The sequence below is a fragment of the Pimephales promelas genome, chromosome 1 (genome assembly GCF_988280905.1).
Source record: "Pimephales promelas chromosome 1, fPimPro1.hap1.1, whole genome shotgun sequence".
In the NCBI taxonomy this organism is placed as follows: Eukaryota; Metazoa; Chordata; class Actinopteri; order Cypriniformes; family Leuciscidae; genus Pimephales; species Pimephales promelas.
In genome coordinates, this window is record NC_142769.1 from 51441042 (window position 1) to 51461173 (window position 20132).

Genomic DNA, 20132 nt, shown 5'->3' on the forward strand with positions numbered 1-20132 from the left:
CCGAATCTGTGATACATATCTGAGCCGACTGCATTTTAAAAAGGGCTAAAAACTGTTCTGGCCCATATCTGCAAAACGAATTTGAGCCAACACTGTTTTGACAGAGATTACCTGATGTGGACCACATCCGAAATACTTTTCTCAAACTGTAAGAACTCCGTGCAATAAACATTTTCAAAACAACATGGTTGTCTGCATATTTTTTTCTATCTAGAGCATGAGATAAATGTATAAGCTGAGCAATATTATTAGTGTTTAAAAACTATAGGCCTACAGCAAAATTTTGTGATGCTGGTCCGTTACAGCACAGCAGTTTGAGCTCCGTTTTAGGTCCGTTTCACGACAGCGCCAAGTGAACGTTGGGTCTCGCTTGACTGTCGTCTTGCAGATACGGTCCACATCCGTACTACGGACTTCAGCCAGAAGCGCCCAAAAAAAAAAAAAAAAAAAGATATCATCATCAAACCAAGCTCAACGCAGATTTAACTGACCTGCTAGGCTACCACACGTAAGTTTTTATGTGTTTATTCTATGTGTTTATTATGTACATCTATTTGTATGTGTTTATTCTAATTTACTGTATTACTTAAAAGTGCAAGTGAAATGCTGTTTGCTTTATAGATAGCAGTTACAGGCTTGTTATAGTATTTGCGAATCAAAGTGTGTTAAAGACGCATCTGCTATAGCCCTACTGCGCTATACAAATAGGGTGTAGCACAGAATAGACCCGATTAGGATAACCAAACCAACTTTTTAATGGCATATATTTGCGTTAATGTGCTGAATTTTAAAAGGTAATTAGTTAGTCTTAGGATGCCCAGACGTCCCCGCGGTTGTCATTTTGGTTGCCTCCGGGAAAATTCAGAAAAACTGTTACCTGTCCCTGTTTTTTTTTTTTTTTTTTGAAGATGTATTTTAATCAGATTTACAGTCAAACTAAAAATGTCCCCGTTTTTTCCAAAATTTTGGGAGTCCCCGGTTTTGGTCTCGGCCATTTGGTCTTAGCTTTAGCCGCTATGCCGTTAAAGCGCTGATAATTGCAGGCACACATTCGTGAAAATGACACCATTATGAGCTTAATTTTACACCTTGACCGACCATTTAAACACTCGCTTGATTTGTATGCTCCCAGCTAGCCATCATCTAGCAGTGTCAATCACTGATGCCACAACCTGCAGCTTATCTTTTTCATTTTTGAGCACCACTATTTGGATTGCTGAACATTGCAGTTGCTTGGCTGTTAACAATTAAGTTAGACACTCTCAGAAAAACTTATTTTTGTGTTTTAATGGCAGTTGGCAAACTTAACGGTGCATTAACGGTGCCACCTCTCAGAAAGACAAACCTAGCAATAACATTCGAGGACGTAGGTTATCAGAAAACGTCACGATGAGAAATAAAATGATTCGTCAGATTTCCCAGCAGGCCGTGCTTTTTTGTAAAAATGGAGAACAAAACACAGTCCAGGCAAACTAATTAACTCATTTTGGATCCAAATTTTTTTTCTGCATAGATAATTTCTGAGGTCAGACACTGGCGTAGGAACCGGGGACGTGTCCCCCTCAATATGGAAAAATGCGGCATGTGTCCCACCCAAAAAAATCCATACCTAACCTACCACAGGAACAAAAACTGTACATTTGGAACTTTTATTTTTAAAGCGCGACAAAGAAGATATACAGTTTTGCCAGCAAGTCAAACCCAGAGTCATAGTTAGGTTAAACCATTAAACCTTCCCATTTCATGTTTGAATAATCACCATTCGCTTCATATATTTCACTCATCACCGGAGCATCTGATTGGTAGAGAGAAGTTAACATTACACTAGAAACGCACCAGCTTTAAACTGGAACCTACATGATTTATCTAATCTGACAGTGTTATTTTTGTTATTAGCTCCATAATGTTGCTTATAATATCACATACCTTTGTTTGCAGTTTGAATAAATAATAAACACAGCAGTTTGAACTCTTCTTCACTTTATTATTATACCACACATCAGATCTCCAAAATCCCGCGACCATACCAAGTGCGCATGACCCATCTACGGCAAGCCCCGAGGGGAAAAATACATTGCATACACACATACAACGAGCGCTAGTACATCATTACCGGTGTTAACAGACTTTGTTGGATTATGTCATTTACAACCCAAAAAAGTCTGTTACAATAATAATAATAAAAAAGATTTTGAGGACAGTTACACGTTGAGAAAGTTGAGAAATAATAATATTTTTAAACAATAATTGTCATTATTGAACCCTTGCTCTTATTTTGTTTCTGATTTCTGAGCTTTGTCATTATTTTAGCAAATAATTTATTTTTATATATTTTGACACAGTTTGTTTTAAGAAGTTTCAAAGAGTTAGTAAAAGAGTTAAGTAAAAGAAATAGAAAATAAAATTAATCCATTGTTTCAGAGGCTCGGATGAAGGAACTAAAATACTTTTGTGTTCACGTGTACATCCAAACACTCAACGGCCATGCTTCGACTGCGCAGCTCCGTCTCGTCTGTCACTGAACATGGGCTGGCATGCAAATATTTGGAGTCATACATATTAATGATCCTGACTTTTACGTCAGAGTCGGTATTATGTGGAGATTCGCCTGTTTTTCAGGGGTGTTTTTCAAAAACGAAGTAAGAAGCAGAAAATAATGATGTTTGAGACTCACTGTATGTCCATGTAGCCTACTGAACTCTTGTTATTTAACTATGCCAACATAAATTCAATTTCACATTACAGGGCACCTTTAACGAGTAAAATATTACTGAAAATCGATTAGTAATGCCTTACACTACTGCGTTACAGCAAAAATTAATGTTACTATAATGTATTACTTTTGTAGCGCGTTACTCCCAACACTGCACAAGCACAACCCTGCTAATCAGTAATGCTGTTTTCCAGGTGCAGTGCGCAAATGTGCACTGACAACAACTGCAACAGAAGCAGAAATCTGGAGGCACGCAATTCGGTGGTTTGCACTTTCGGCGGACAGGAGCGGAGGGCGCCAGGAGAGACTGGCGCGTCAGCAGCAAGAGCAGCAATTACAGCTGCCACTGCACCCACACATTGATTTTGTTTAAAGGAACACTCCGACTTTTTGGGACTTTAGCCTATTCACCTTACCCCCCAGAGTTAGATAAGTCCATACATACCTTTTTCATCTCCGTGCGTGCTATAAGTCTGTTTGGCGCACCCACCGCTAGCCTAGCTTAGCACAAAGACTGGATGTGAATGGTTGCAGCTTTCATACTAATCCAAATGAGTGGCAAAATAACGCAAACGTTTTCCTATTTACATGTTGTGATTTGTATAGTCACATAATGTACAAATAACAAAGTCAAATGAGACACAGACATCTTTTAACCGTATAAAACCTGGGAACTATTCTCTGAAGGCGAAGCACTGCTACTTTGGCGGAGTAATAACCGCATCACCTGAGACACGCCGTGGTGAGGAGCGGAGAGTTCGTTCAGTGTTTGGGTGACAGAGTCAGCAATTTATAAATAGTAAAAGCGTAGTTTAGAGTCATGGGTTTTCGCTCTATTATAAATAGCTGCGACTGTAAACAGGGGAGGTAATACCATGTTTCACAGAATTCCAACTAAAAACGCTGACTGGATGAAGAAATGGCTAACTTACTCTGGATATTTATCCAAACACACCTAAGATTATCAAGGGACATTATGTTTGCTCGGTACATTTCAATGGACGACTATTCTGAAAAATGGAATTTGCCACACGGACCATAATGTGCTGAAGGATACGGCTATCCCATCGATAGCACAGACAGGACAAGTGGATCACCTGCGGCTGAGGTAAGTGTTCCGTTATGTTTTTACTGTAACAGTGCCATTAGCCAGAGCTAATGTAATGTTAGTGACACTATTATATGACTAGGGTATGAATATGTTTTTATCTTGATGCGGCGCGGACGCGCTTGGAAAAAAACGAGCGCGTTTACCGCGTTGAACTTGCACCCTGCGCGCCTAGCCTAAATTTGAAATAACCATGGAAATCACGAACTTGAGCGTGCAAAAGGGTACGATAGGCTGTGAGTTCATTGTGCAAAAACAATTTGTGCTATTACTTTCCCCTTATTCTATCCTATAGTAATGCAATACTGTATTATATAGGCTAATGTTGAATACATTTGGTTCAGCTAATAAATTGCATTTAAAATATATTGATTCCTGTAATAATAATTATTTATTCATGTGATATTTATAAATCTGGGTGCGTTTTTGGTTGGAAATCAATGAAACATGGTACTGTATTACCTGGTCTCCCCTGTTTATTGTCACAGCTCATACAATAAAGCAAACACCCATGATAAACTATGCTTTTCTATCTAACGTTAGTAATTGCTGACTCTCTTACCCAAACACTGAGCGAACTCTCTGCTCCTCGTCACGGTGCGTCTCAGGTGATTGTTATCACTCTGCCCAAGTAGCAGTGCTTCGCCTTCAGAAAATATAGTAGGCTATTTATACGGTTAAAAGATGTCTGTGTCTCATATGGCCTTGTGACTATACAAACCACAACATGTAAATAGGAAAACGTTTGCGTTATTTTGTCACTCATTTGGATTAGTATGAAAGCTGCAACCATTCAACCATTCAAACAGACTTATAGCACGCACGGAGATGAAAAAGGTATGTATGGACTTATCTAACTCTGGGGGGTAAGGTGAATAGGCTAAACTAAAGTCCCAAAAAGTCGGAGTGTTCCTTTAAGTGCATGTTTTTTTGTTTTTTGTTTTTTTGTTAATAGCCTGTGCGTTTTTTACCCGTTAATTAGGCTATATGTTTGTTGTTGACTGTGTTCTTTGTTTATTGTTGACTTTGTTCATTGTTGTTCATTTTTATAATTAAATCTATGAATTCGTGGTCATTAATTCTGTGTTTCTTAACTGTGTTCAATTTGTTTTAGTATGCGTTTTAATCATTAAAATGATTTAGTTCAGCCATAGCCTAAGCCTGCATTTCTCCAACTAGCCTTTATCAAGTCAAGTTAAGCTTTTTATTATAGCCATAGCCTTGTAGTGAAAAAAAAATTTCTGGACATTCCACAGACTGTGAAAATGTAGGACTATGTATAGCATATAGGTTACTATAATACCCAAACTGACAATGCCGAAAATAAGGCAAAATGACAATCCAGTGGTGATTTAAGCAGAATCGTAACACATCCGGCACAGCTCCGGTAGGCGGAATCGCTTCACGCACCCGTTACGCATCTGTAACGGGATGATCAGGCGTTGCTGGATCGGCGCTGGCACATATCCGCAACAACCCCTAAAAACAGACCAGAAACGGCTTCGGCCCGATGTGCGTTTGGACTCAGGAACGAGTCCGTGAGGCGGAAGCGGGCCAGACCCGGCTTTATCGTTTTGCGGTTGCGGCCCTGTTCCGTTACAGCGTCCAGTGGCTATCTGGGGATGGACTTTTTTTTTTTCTTTTCATGTTCTTATTTGAGATATGTTTATAAAAGTTTTTTTTCAAATGTGTGTGTAAAGGAAAACAAATAATACAATGGGACATTTAATTGTATTTTCTGAGAACGCCAGTTTTTGACGATGAGAACTGTGTACTTTGACCTCGGAAGTTAACGTCATTGGAAAGAAAAAAAGAAGAGAAGGAAATTGAAGCAACGCAGTTGTTTTTCTCGCGCGCGATTGACGAGTGAAGTTCGTCATTCTGAAAAGGCTGACGGCAGACAAAGCTCAGGAACAATTTTGAGTTTTGTGTGAACTGGAAAAAGTGTCACGCATGAGTTTTCAGCCGATTGTGAAGGGAAAAAAAAGATCGCGAGAGAGTTCGGTGAGAGACTGGGCACTTCAGTTTCACGTGAGTGAACGAGATGGAGGAGATCTAACACGAGGGTCTCCATATGTGAGAGAATCTTTGTTTTCTACTATCACGTTGATTATATATATATATATATATATATTTTAGTTTAGTTTTAGATGGTGAAGTCCGGAAGAATATATAGCCTACCCGTGTTTATTTTCTGAAGTTCAGTGAGTGTTACAGTAACTAATTAACCGTTAACTAATTCTGTTGACATCCGGAAGAATTTACCCGTGTTTATTTGGTTAATTTTGGATAAAAGTATCGCAAGTGGTGTATGCAGTTTGGAGTTCGAGTCAAGTGCATGTTTTTTTTTTGGTCTTTAACACTGAGCGATCATAGAAATCGGGAGGTCTGTGTTGATTTTTCGCGGATCCTTTCAACCAGTTCGAGGAGGAAGGAGTTCATCGACATCCACTCAATATCGATGTGGGTTGCGTCACGGATGCTGTTTGTCATCTTGTTGGGGAGTGAAGATTGTGGATGACTATTCAACAAATGGAATCGTTGGTTTTCACTGCTTCGTGAGTACACTTTTGCATCAAAGAGCTCCAACTAGCGCGCCATCTGTGTACTGAAAATCCCAGCTGGGTAAATTTTGAGTAGTACATTGACATTTGTTTTTTTGTGGGTAATGGTGATGATTGGTATTCATTTTTGTTGAGTTGTGACTTTGTGAACTGAATTATTTATTCCATTGTCAAATCTAAAGAAACATAATCTGACACTATCAGGTGAAGATCTGAGATCTGGGTTATATGTTGATAGTGTAACTGAAAGGAAATGTGCCTTCACCGGGGTAGTGGATAAAATTAAGATCCCCTAGAAAGACTTTTACCTTGTGCGCCACAAGATTCTAACCGGTAGGAGAGCTACACAAGTGCTGAAGGGAAAAATGACACATATTTTATCTGAAACAAAACAAATACTTCCAACACAAAAGAGAACAAACTCCAAAAATATGTCCACTTATCCACTATATTATTTCTATTCGTTAAAGGTGCTCTAAGCGATGTCAGGTGACATAACTTCTTGTTGACGTTTAAAGCAACGTCATTTATTTATTACAAAGTTTATTTTCAAACAAAATGGAGGCTAGATAGACCCTCCCTCCTCCCCATCCGCACACCGACCCCCCCAAACCCCACCCCCAGGGCCTTCTTGTCAGTTATTGGCTGGAACAGTTTGTTATGTTTTGTGGAGCGGGTTGCCGCAGTTTGTTTTTGTTGCCATTTGTGGAGCCTGGGTTTTCTGCATAGACCGCAGTTTTTTTTACAGTGTGTTTAGGGGACAGGCAGCTAGCGGATAGTGAGGAGATGTTTGCTGTATGTGACAAAAAAATGTTTTAGCCTAAAAAACGTGTGACATCGCTTAGAGCACCTTTAATGGCACTACTGTAGCTCACTCACTCATCCAGCCTGACGAGAGACAAAGTCTCTATTATGCACAAACAATGACGGTCTACGGAAGGGCTTTTGTGCCAAATACCACCGGGTCACTCTGGCATTGTGGTCTTTCATGGAGTTGATCCAGCTCAGAGCCAGGTAGTCTGTCTCTAGGTCAAACTCTTGGGTCAAACAGCAAGGAGGCTATCAAGGGACCACTTGAAAGCGTGGCACTCTTTCTCAATGATTGAATATCTAGTTTCTAGACAACAGTTTGAGGAACACCATTGGTTTCTCTGCACCAGTGGTCCCTTGGGCCAGGACAGCTCCTATATCTTTTGCTGAAGCATCTAATTGAACCAGGAAACACTGGGTGAGATCAGGAATTTCCAGGGCCGAACATGAACGAAGAACTTTTCTTTCAGGGTTCTGAATGCTGTCTCACAGTCCTCTGTGCAAGGTAGGGGTTTCCTCACCATTTTAGTTAGTAGGTTGGTCAGTGGAGTGGCTATCAGACCCCACTGAGCTTTGACCGGCTTTACCAGACCATGTTGGTTCAACAGCTAGACCAATACCAATCCAGACTGAACCAGTTTGGAACTTCAAGTTTGGAAGCGAGTTTAAGTATCATGCAGTCGTATCTCACCTCCATCATCAGAGATCCAGTATATGTCAATGGTCTTCCTGCCCTGTTTCGTTTGAAACACCGATCTGACCTGATCATTTGAGCCATCATCAGAAATGTCTGGATGGGGAAATCAAAAAAGGAGGTTTATAAAGGTCAGGGGTCTGAACCCACCAAATGAAGCTTGATTGAAACAACATGGCATTGTTGCTTATAATGGAAGCATTCTGATTGGCTGACAGAGTGATGACATCAGGTCTTCAAGTGTTGATAATAACATTCTATTATTTTACGATCATTTAAGCCCCATTCACACCAAGAAAAATAACTGTAAGGATAACTATGATGAAAATCCTCTGTGTCGTAATAATTGTGTTGTATAGTGGACTCTGCAATTATTTCACATTTAGAAAGATTTTTGAAAACTTTGTCAACTTTATCATAACTATAATTATCATTAATTATTGTTAAATGTCCTCCGGGTGTGTCAAATTATATTTTTGAGCACTGAAAAAAAAAAAAAACACTGGATACCTGAATTCCGGTCTGTCTCGTCATTTTCAGTTTGCTTGACTTCATCTGCATCGAATGCTGGATTGTCAATTGCTGATGATCGTCCTTCAGCCCCAAAAACAAATCAAATTTTATCTTATACCTCCAACTGCAGCGTCAATCCATTTTCAAGTTATTATACGGTATAAAACACACAGTACACACCTGAACTCTCCAATGCATCCATAACGTTCAATCCATCCATCATTCTCAGAATTGCGATGCCGTAGCTGGAGTCAAACGCATCGCTAAACAAAAAACATTAGACGGCATCAATATACATGACAAATAAACTGATATTTGTGAACAAAATCTGCATCTGAACAAACCTGATGGTGTTGACGTAGTCCTGTAAACTCTCAGGTTTACATTCCTGCCAGTTCAATTTGTATCCCATAACGAGGGTGTTCGGCTTCAGTTTACCAAGACCTGAAGCCTAGAAAGATGATTGAGTCTTTGAGAAGGACGTAATGAGGAGAAGAAAAAGGTGTTAGAAGAGATTAGAGACGGTCTTACCTGCATGAGATTGGACGCGCCCTCTTTCAGACTGTCGGCATTGAAGGACGTGTAGAAAGAACGAACCTTCCTCTGATTCAGCCAGTCCACCAGCATATCGGTGCTGTGCTGCGGAAAACTGGACTTCTCGTCCTCCTGAAAGCACGAGAGTGCGATAAAGCCACGACACCTTCACATCATGAGTGCGCACTGAATAAGACGTTTGATGTTAAAATGCAAGGAGAATTTGCTATTTAGCCCGCCACGTTGTTAAAATAGCAAATGAATTTCCGACCATTTGTGCGCCCACTGGCATGCTGGTCTGAAAAGCAGGTGTGTTCAGGCGTATTGTTGACGTGTTGCTATTTTGAGGCAACTGAAATGGACTGGAGCAGTCTTTTTCAGTTGTCATTTAAAGAGAACGTTAGTAATGTGCACCTATGTGGGTCCGACACTCGTGTACACTCTGCTTATTACATACTCAAGGACATGCAGAACACAAACATCCCAAATACAAATAAAATGATTACAATGTAAAAGATTAATATTGTGTACATGAAGATATGGTGGAATCCAGCTTGTCCCGTAGATTTAACCTTGCGCACGAGCAGATCCATTTGCTCTCTGGAGACACGTTCACGCCGCCTTCACACTGGCAGTTTAATTCAGCTCCGTAATACACAATACGTTCCCAACGGACGTCGTACTACACAGTGAAAAGCGTCGGACTCGGGTAGAACAAAAATGGCGGAGAGATTAAAAGTTGATTCTGTCCTGTATGAACTCTCTGATGAGGGTTATACTGCGTGAGGAAAGTTGCTGAGGACGTTGATATGTCAGGTCGGCTAAACAATGTGATATAGTGGTCAATAGTTCAATGTGTACCTTCAATTTAATTGTATTAACTGCCCTTATAAACGTTAGAAAGTCGTGAAAATAAAAAATGACATGACAACTTATCCTTATAAAATAATTATTTATTTTATTAAAAGTTAATAATTCAGGTTTGTTTATCAGTGCCATAGCAACGCTCAACTTCCGCTGGAATTGTCGAATAGGAACCATCCGTAGCTTTTCGCACGAGTTAAAAATTTTTAATGCATCCGGATGACCAACGGACACGATTTTCTTCGCACCGCACTCGGTCGGACCCGTTTCATTCGCATGCGGTCTGCGAATCTCCATAGGAAATGAATGACTTCCAGTCATTTCGCAGCCGCATCGGAGCTGATTTCAACTGCCAGTGTGTAGGCGGCGTCAGTCTTTCCATTTACAAATTTCACCATGTGAAACTGCGAATCCGCCATGGCGCAAAAGTGAATCCGAAGAGCGCAAAAGCGAATCCAAAATTGAATCCGGCAAGGCGTAAAAGCGAATCCGAAGAGCGCAAAAGCGAATCCGAAGAGTGCAAAAGCGAATCCAAAATCGAATCTGCCAAGGCGTAAAAGCGAATCCGAAGAGTGCAAAAGCGAATCCGAAGAGCGCAAAAGCGAATCCAAAATCGAATCTGCCAAGGCGTAAAAGCGAATCCGAAGAGCGCAAAAGCGAATCCGAAGAGCGCAAAAGCGAATCCGAAGAGCCTAAAAGCGAATCCGAAGAGCGTAAAAGCGAATCCGAAGAGCGTGAAAGCGAATCCGAAGAGCGCAAAAGCGAATCCGAAGAGCGCAAAAGCGAATCCGAAGAGCGCAAAAGCGAATCCGAAGAGCGCAAAAGCGAATCTGAAGAGCGTAAAAGCGAATCCGAAGAGCGCAAAAGCGAATCCAAAATCGAATCCGCCAAGGCGCAAAAGCGAATCCGAAGAGCGCAAAAGCGAATCCGAAGAGCGCAAAAGCGAATCCGAAGAGCGCAAAAGCGAATCTGAAGAGCGTAAAAGCGAATCCGAAGACCGCAAAAGCGAATCCAAAATCGAATCCGCCAAGGCGCAAAAGCGAAATCCGAAGAGCGCAAAAGCGAATCCGAAGAGCGCAAAAGCGAATCCGAAGAGCGCAAAAGCGAATCCGAAGAGCGCAAAAGCGAATCCACAATCGAATCCGCCAAGGCGCAAGTGCAACTGGTTTTTAAAGGGAATGGGAATTTTTTGCACGTTACACCCAAAACACACCCATTACTCATTAAGAGAATAGAGACAACCCTTTTAGACTATGCGCCAGGCACACTGACCATTTTTCCCATCGTTAACCTTTAAAAGTGGATTCGGACGCCCTAAGTGCACTTGCGCCGTGAGCTTTAGAACATGCACTTAGATCCTTAAAATAGGGCCCAGTGTCTCTGGCTTCATCTGATGTTGATGTTGACACCCAGCTCCGGTTCTTACCACGATGATGTTCCCACAGATCATCAGGCTGATGTTTTTGGTGAAAGTGCCCACAAAGTCCACCAGAGCGGGACGGGCGTTCGGAGGGCCGGTCAGAACGAGACACTGAGGCCTATGAGAGAGTTTATCATGAGCTGCTGGTGTATTGTGATCAGATCAGATTGGTAACATTTACTTTTACAGTCTCACCTGTAGTTTTTGACATGATCACTCACACCAGTCAGAGACATCGAGAAGGACAATGCCATGTTGTAGAAACTGGCCTGATAAGACGAGCCCCAGTTAATCTCTGGACACACGAAAATACATTAGTCAACGTGTTCAAATAACTGAATATAAAGTATGCTTTATTATTCTAAACTGGAAAAAGTAATAATATGCATCATATACACACGAGGCTTGTTATAGGTGACGTAGCCTAAGAGGCAGAGGACGATAGCGGACGTGACAAGAGCAGCCCACCATGTGAACAGAAACATGAGGACAAAAGACAAGAAAGAAGCAAACAGAGACGTCCATGGATTGAAGTAACGGAACTCCGGCCGCCAGCCTGCAAATGACAAACACAAATATTAGACACAAATTATGGATCAAAGCACTGTTAACATATTTTAACCCCATGTTCAGTCCCTCAAAGAGCCATGATTAACTTTATCTCACCAGGTGATCTGGTGACCGTCGCATGGAAGCAGCTAAAGTTAATTAGGCCGTAAGAGCAGAGGAAGAAGTTGGAGATCAGAGGAGCGATTGTGTTCAGATCACCTGAAAAGACCAATATGACACCAAATGTTAAAGCGTCCGCAGAGAGAAACACCTCAGTAACTGATCTGGAGGACTCACCGATGAGGATGAAAGCCAAAGCGATGGTAAACATGAGCATGTATCCTCGTAAAGGCTCGTTGTTTTTACCATAACCTTTCCCGAAGAAGCCAATGTAGGGGTAGATGTTATCCTTACACAAACACTGTGTTAAAACACACATAAAATGTCACAATCGACTGTTTTCGGGATAAACAACATTATCATTAAACTGTCACATCCTCTACCTGAAAAATTTTGGGTGCAGACACTAAGAATCCCAGCGCTGATGACAAGGTGGCGGCAAAGATCCCGATGGTAATCAAATGGCCAGATCCTGAAACTGTGGTAAGAATCTGGAGAAAAACAGCCTTAGTTATCCATCCAATCATCTATCGACTGAGCCATCCATCCAGCCAGCCAGACATACTTTCACCCATCCATTCATCATCAATAGATCTATCTATTCATCTATCTGTCCATTCAGCCATCAGTCCATCCATCCATCTATCCATTCATCCATCCATCACAGTAAAATCCCTGTGCTAAATTATAATTTTTATGTAAACCACTAGCAGAGTGTTAAAAGTTACACTAAAGCAGTATTATTTAGATTATTAAGCGATTGAGTGAGTGACGATTGAACATTATTCTAGACAACTGACGATGGCAAACAGAATCCCTGAAGAAAAGAGAAACACAAGAACTACAACTGACTTCAAGCCGCAGCCATAAATCAAATCAACTGAAAATAAAAGATTTCGAGATCTCAACAAAGGATTGAACAACTCCACACACAGCATCACCAGATTCACATACCAACCAAGACAACAGAGGTTTAGATGTTGAGAATAGTTTGGTTTAGAGTTAGTCAGTTTGCCTCTTGATATTTCAACATTAGTTTTTCTCTTTCGATTGTAACTGTGTTTGTTATGCCAAGAACGAAATACTTTGAAATAGTTGTACTTAACATTAACAGCATTGTACTAGACACAACAAATATGAGCAGCAGCAATGCCAAGGTCATGGGTTTGATTCCCAAAGAATATACTGTATGTACTGATAAAACCCATTTAAAAATGTAGTATCAATTCTCATTTTGTTAAATGCATTAATGTGAATGTAAAATCTACCCCACTTTCCAGCAGTCAGAGTTCACCAAACGTAAAAATGGTGCTAACAGGGCTGGAAGGCTCACCTGGAAGTTGTTTGCCAGTCCAGAGCTACATGTGTAGTTCTGTTCACAGCGGTCAAAGTTCCAGCCAAATTTACAGCCCAGACCGGAGCAGTGGATCGAAGAATTAGACAGCGCTAAACTATCATTCACACTGCCAGAAGCGTCTCTAACAACAGTTGAAGCTGAGGAGGAAGAGGATGTGCTTCAGTAAGGAGAAAGGATCACCAATAAGACGCACATTTCACTAATTGAATGAGTTTAAGATACAAAACTGAGCAGTAAAAATGTCTAATCTCACCACATGTGATTGCAATAAATAAATAGCTCAAGGTTGTCCAGAATATGGCCATCAGTGTCCCTTTAGGAATCCCACCTGTTGGATCCTGGAAAAACGGCGACAAACACGCAGAATTTCTTTAACGATTTAAAGGTTCTCAAAGCGATCCTGGGTGTTGACGTTCTAATATTTTCAAACAAATCGGAGGCTAGCTAGACCCTCCCTCCTCCGCATCTCATCTCATCTCCTACCCCTCCCTTTTGTGCTTCCTGAAATAATTGTGAACGTGCATAATTCTAGCTAATTATATCCTTGTGTGGGTTTGGCGAACATAAGCGTCAATTTAGAAGAAAAAAAACAATTTAACGTTACCCACCTGTCAAGCAAAAACAGAGCAACCTGACGTCGGACTGGAAGCCCTTCTGCCGCCGGAGTTCTCGCCATCGTTCAAAAGCTTTGCTACCGATGTAAATTCGGAACTTCGCACGTTCTTTATCCGACTCCTTCTTCTTTTTAATTTGTTCTTGAGAACGACGTCTCTTTGGTCGTGTGTCGGCCATTTTTCAAACTTCCCTCTGATGCGTCGCTCTCCTTCACACACACACCCTCTTCATGTGCACGCGCACTAACCCCCCAGACCCACCCTCAAATACTTCTTGCCAGTGATTGGCTGGAACACTGTTTGTTAGGTTTCGTGGTCCGGGTAAGACATGATTGTTTTTGTTGCCGTTTGTGGAGCCTGTGGTGTCTACAGAGACCGCGTTTTTTTACAGTGTGTTTAGGGGACAGGCAGCTAGCGGATAGTGAGGAGACGTTTGATGTATGTGACAAAAAATGTTTTGGCCCCACATCGCTCAGAGAACCTTTAAAAGGCACACTGACTTTCCTTTTATACATGCTCTACTCCTGAACAACAATAAGATTACCTTGAGATCTCCACAGATGTTGACACCAGACAGAATTCCTGTGGCAGAAGGGAAGAAGATGGAAAACATCCTGAAGAAAGATCCATCTTTACCCCGGAAGGAAGGCAGCAGATTTGATAAGAAAATTTCAGCTGGAAGTATAAAAACTGTGGTTAGGTTTAGTTTTACCTTCACCAAACGCTCTAGCTGAGATAATAACAATGACTTTTGTCAGATCTGCTTTCTCAGTCTTTTATGTTGTAGTTTATCAGTGACTACGTTTACATGCAGCCAATTTTCGGGTTATGGTCAGGTTAAGGTCACTATTCGGGTTTCTGAAACATTAGGAATAACCCGTTTACATGCGTGAGCAGAGTGGGTTTCTCCGGTACATGGAATTGCAATATCCCGATGTAAACGGCGACGCGCGGTTAGCGTCTGGACGTACGGACAACCTTAAGACGCAAAATACGTCATTTCCAATTCTTCTTCCTGTATCCAAAGACAACAACAACAGCAGCAGCAGCATGCGGGTAATGAATAGTTCAGGGCAGATAGCGATCACCTTTGTTTGTGCTTAGATGCTGGTACTGACCTCGCTCCAAAAGTATGCTATGCTGTGTCTCGCCATGATTACTTCCGATATACTGCACACGGATTTTTGTATGCGCCGAGAAGTTTCTCTACGCAAAAGACCAAGATTCCTTGCGTATAGAACATGCGCAGAACACAAATCACTATGGGGATATGCCGATACGCGTTTACATGACCAACAATTCGGGTTAGAAAAGGGGTACCCCAGGTATAATATCCCGGTTTTTAAAATCCAGGATATGAGCATATTCGGGTTTTTGCCGGTGTTTACATGGCTGTTCGCGACCGGGTTATTGCTAATATCCCAGTTTTGAATGGGTTATTGGCTGCATTCCAGATATCAAACTGACATTGAATCAACGTGGAAACATGACATCGAAACAACGTTGATCTGACATTGTTTTGCTCATCGAAATAACGTTGAACCAACGTCAGACGCGTAATTCTTTCAAAACTAACGGGAAATCAACTTGAAATCAACGCTGTTTCAACGTTATGAAAGCAAACCAATTTTCGATTTTCATTTAGCTTTGAAGAATGCCGCGTTCGTTCAACGTTAATTCGATGAGCAAAATCAACGTTGTTTCGATGTCAGGAGAGACGTCGTTTCCACGTTGATTCAATGTCAGTTTGCTGTCTGGGATGTAAACGCAGTCATTGTCTAGTTTCTGTGTTTATTCATGTGTCCGTTTTCCTGAGGCCAGGTTTTAGTTTTGTAGTCTTTTCCATTTTCATTAGTCTGCTCCAGTTGTGTCATTGCGATGCGTCGATGACGCTTTGGGAACGACGTCTGCGTGACTGCGTATGAAGCATCTATGTCAACTTGTCCAATGAAAGGAATGAACGTCACCCTCAGCAAGCGATCTGTGTCAAACCTGTTTGTTATATTATGTCTGTTGGAACGTTTAGATTATAGCGAAACCGCTTTACAAACTCTGTGCTTCTCTCTGCTCGCGTTATTTGACGGGTAGGGACACACTAGCTTTGAGTAGTTTGTTTGGGGGTGGAGTATGCGGTTTCAGCCTTTGAGAGGAAAGCATCGTGAGAAGCTCTGCTCCTGCCTGCCCCTTTTTGAGGAAAGTGGCCAAGCTCGTGCTCCTCAGGGTGCCGGACCCGCTTCTGCCGAGGCAGAGTCACTTTCAATAACTTTTATTTGTTTTGTTGTCTCGGGACAAAATATCGACTCCCCAAATTATAAACAAATGTTTACTGGATGCACTTAATGCCTGCATTAGATCTGGATCTTGTTTACTCACCCTGGTAGCCGAAAAATCCCACAGCCTGCTTCTCTGGGGTGGGGGGAAGGATCGTCCCAACAAAATAATTAGCCAAGGAGAGCAAGAGCGCAATGAAGAACAGGATCTGAGCCTGTGGTGGAGCGAAAACCAAGAAGAACAAATGGCAGTCATGCCATAAAGTGTTGGGAAATGAGCAAAGACAGGAGCAGAGGACCGTACCTTTGCCTCCCAACTCATGCCAGCAAATGTGATGCAGAGCAGGATGACGATAGTTATCGTCCCAATAATTCTCACGTCATTGACATCATCCACTATCTGAGCATCATTTTCCTGAGAAGAGAGAAAACGATTGTGAGGGAGATAAACAGTTCTTGTTAGTATTGTGTATTCACTATTCACCATGGTAACTGTCGTTTCTATATTAACCCCTTAATGCCCCTATTTTTCTTTGTGTTATTTTTTATATTTTTTTAAATGACTGTAATGGCTCATACCAACGTTGTATTAATAAATAAACCAATTAATAAATCACAATTACAATTCCAAGGGAATAATCTGCAATTAAGATTTTTGTCATAGCTAATCATGCAGCCCTAAGGTGAAGAAACCTGTTTATTATTTATTCATTTGATTTAGCAAATGTTCAAGTTTCAATAAAACTACTTGTGACATGTTATATTTGACATTTGCTCTCACTTTGCAGAAAAAATATTGGGATATATTTTGTATATCGAAATTCAGCCTAAATATATATCGGGATATGACTTTTGGTCCATATCACCCAGCCGTAGTTGAGATGAAAACTCTTGTTCATTACATTTTACTTCATATTGCAGCCACATGTGTTGTATTCATTGTTGCAAAACTTGTTCTGTAGTTCGTTTGTTGTCGTGATCAAAACCATTGATCTGAAGCTCATTGCTGATGCTGTCATGTAAATAGTTTTATTTCTTATCAGCAATAAATATAGCAATTTCAGATCAACCCATATCAATTGCATGCTTAAAATAACATACCGGTTAAAGCCCCGCCCATTTCAAGACTACCCGACCCACTTCCGGGTTTAGGCCCCGCCCAGTCCGAGTACAGATACAGATACAGATAATTCATATGGTTAACAGATACAGATACAGATAATGCTGTACTCGCTCATCCCTAATAAAAACAGTGGTACTAAGTATTAGATTTTCCAAATTAGATTTTTTCCAAGCAGCTTTCTGCAATTCCTGAAACCCAACAATACATTCAATAATTTGTAAGTGTGTCTCACTTTAAGAACATCTCTGACGGTCTCTGCAAACCCCACTGTGTTGAGTGAACAGGCGAGAGCGTTGGCGAAGGCGAAGAGCAATCCGATGGGCGCGCCGAGCTCCGGACCCAGACTCCGAGAGATCATGAAGTACGTGCCACCTGGAGAAAAGATCACAAAAATATCCCTAAGTTTGTTTAAAACAAATAAAAATGATGCATTTCTTCCACATTTTTATTCTCAGGTGAAATAACACACTCTCGTGAAAATTCGTAACTATTTTATGTTTTGACGAATTGGTGGCTTATCCGTATGAATTCATTTGATCTCTTTAAAACATGTTGCTTTCTCATGGTAAATAATTGATTTGACTCGCCAGAGTAGATCTTCCCGTTGGTGGAGATTGCAGACACTGACGTCGCCGTGATCGTTGTGATGGTGACAGACATCAGGATAATGACGTAGGTCAGAACTACAAGCAAAAAGGCGAAATTTAAGGAATTCCTGGGGCACATATGTTAAATGTTTGTAAAAGTGGTCTATCCCTGAGAGAGGAAATTTACTGTTTAATAGGCATTTGATAATGAAAAGTGAAAAGTTTGGGTATGAACAAAATAAAATAAACCAGAAGGATTGACTCACTGATTCCGGCTTGAGACGTGATCCACGGCAGCCGCAGGAACATAATGACTCCCCAGATGTTCAACATACAGCGAATCTGAAATAAATAGATTATGACCATTTGAGAGAAATGTACTTTATTATTTTGTTTGACCATAGGGTGAAAATGGACCTGAAATTCATCCATATTTAGTCAGTTTAGAGGTATAAAATGAGTGTGAAGAATATTTGGGGGCTTTTTTCCTTTTTAGTTTGAGAGGACACATTTAGACGAGACATTGGGAGAGTATTGAATCACCCAAAGGTACCCCAGAGGAAACATTTCAGAGAAGTGGGAGAGGTAAACATCAGCAGGAGAAACTTCTTGAGATGTTAAAGAGATCAAATATGATTCATGTTTTCTCACCATGACTCCCAGAACCCATCCAAAGCGAACGAGTTTGACTTTGGGCCGGTCATCATCCTCTGGTGGTGGAGGAAGATCATCAGGATCCGGCTGTGGACCAAAACATAGAAAATCAAAACCAAAACTCAAAGTGTTGCCATCCAAACAATATGTACAATATTAATTTAGATTCAATTAGATGTTTTTTTTTCCATTCAAATAAGCACATACTGGTTTGCGCAGAACATCCAGTGATGGTCTGGTGTTTTTTATACGCCCTGTCCACGTGTCTTTAGCGTAATATTCATATTTTGGCAAGGGGTCAAGTGGATTGTAGAATGACATTTTTCTCTTGTCCAGGTCCTTCCCATAATCAAACTCTCCCATATCCACGCTAACACCTTGAGGCGGGACATTGGTGTCCGGGCGCCGCAGACCCGGGATCAAGTTTCTGATATTTTTGACCATCCTGTGGAACTTTTGCCTGTGACTGTCCTGCCCCCTTCTGCCTAAATCCTTGTGAAGATCATACAATTGTCCTTCAGATCCACAGAAATCACACCGGACGACCACAGCGCCGAGTCATTCCACGCATCCAGCGAGCCGAGTGGACTTGAACCGACCTTCAGAAAAATGATTTGCGTTTTCTTTTATACCTTAATTGAGCCAACTTGCATACACCCACACAAACATTGTTTCAGAACCATGATTGGTGGTTATATTGTTTTCTCAAGCAATCTATGAAATCTCGTTTGGAAAATTATCAACGGGCTGGTATCACATAGATCTGCCAAAAGCTAAACTCTTAATTAGTCATGTAGAAAAAAGATGATTAATACAAAACTAGCCAAGAAGCAACACAAACACTGAAGTTTGGACATCTGAAGATAAGATCTTCACCCAAAGTCACCATCATAAATGAAACGATTACAGATCATGTTGATGTGCAAACACTTGATTGAGTGCATTTGGGTACATTTGAGTGTTGGAACTTGGAAGTGAAGATATGAAAACTTGGTAAGTCTCACTTACCCACATTACAATACGTCTGTAGAGGGCAACATGCACTTTGAAAAACATTTAGAGCGTAGGCTACTTTATCTTTGCTAGTGTGGGATATATCATTTTTGACAGGATTGAACGAAGCTGACTACATGCTAATTGTTGAGATGACAAAACATTTTTTTTTCTCCCAAAACGTTTAGCAGACATAATATCCATAAAACAAGTTACAATTAAATAGTGAAAATCACTTGTGATCATAATCTAGGACCTTTATACTGTGCATGTCTACTGTATCTCTAATGGTCATTGTAAGTTATTGGGCATTGAAGCATGAGCTTGCTGCATACTTTTTCATACACAGAATATTAATACATCTAAAACAAATAAGCTCCATTTATGTCAGCAGTGTGAAATAAAGACCATTCAGGATTCTGAAAGGGTTGACCAAGCTAAGAAAATGAGATTTAAAAGACTTCAGTAATGTCTCAAACTATGTTCAGGTTTGTCTAGACTCCAAAGTCTGTATTCAAAAGTCAGTCATCTCAAAATGATTTGAGCAGCACACCATTTTTTAATCTAATTATTTAAAATCATAAGGATCATCCGAATCATTAAAGATTTCAAATTATCAAAATAATCATAAAGAAAAAAAAGTGC

The 20132-nt window shown here is 40.8% G+C and overlaps 1 protein-coding gene across 1 annotated transcript in view; it reads right to left on the bottom strand.

The window, feature by feature from the left end:
- The window catches only part of LOC120461214 (solute carrier family 12 member 3), a 22742-nt gene extending 3644 nt beyond the window's left edge, over positions 1-19098 (bottom strand). The window contains exons 1-21 of the mRNA XM_089131743.1: positions 18702-19098; positions 18492-18581; positions 18107-18182; positions 17841-17936; positions 17486-17625; positions 16435-16545; positions 16234-16345; positions 14405-14535; positions 13500-13584; positions 13223-13383; positions 12273-12380; positions 12067-12190; positions 11887-11988; positions 11621-11776; positions 11416-11515; positions 11227-11338; positions 8934-9068; positions 8747-8853; positions 8583-8665; positions 8400-8483; positions 7887-7985 (exon numbers count right to left, since the gene is read on the bottom strand). Coding sequence (XP_088987869.1) covers positions 7887-7985; positions 8400-8483; positions 8583-8665; positions 8747-8853; positions 8934-9068; positions 11227-11338; positions 11416-11515; positions 11621-11776; positions 11887-11988; positions 12067-12190; positions 12273-12380; positions 13223-13383; positions 13500-13584; positions 14405-14535; positions 16234-16345; positions 16435-16545; positions 17486-17625; positions 17841-17936; positions 18107-18182; positions 18492-18581; positions 18702-18938 — 2449 coding nt within the window. The 5' untranslated portion in view covers positions 18939-19098. The remainder of the gene's footprint in view (positions 1-7886; positions 7986-8399; positions 8484-8582; positions 8666-8746; positions 8854-8933; positions 9069-11226; positions 11339-11415; positions 11516-11620; positions 11777-11886; positions 11989-12066; positions 12191-12272; positions 12381-13222; positions 13384-13499; positions 13585-14404; positions 14536-16233; positions 16346-16434; positions 16546-17485; positions 17626-17840; positions 17937-18106; positions 18183-18491; positions 18582-18701) is intronic.
- Between the last annotated feature and the right edge of the window lie 1034 nt (positions 19099-20132).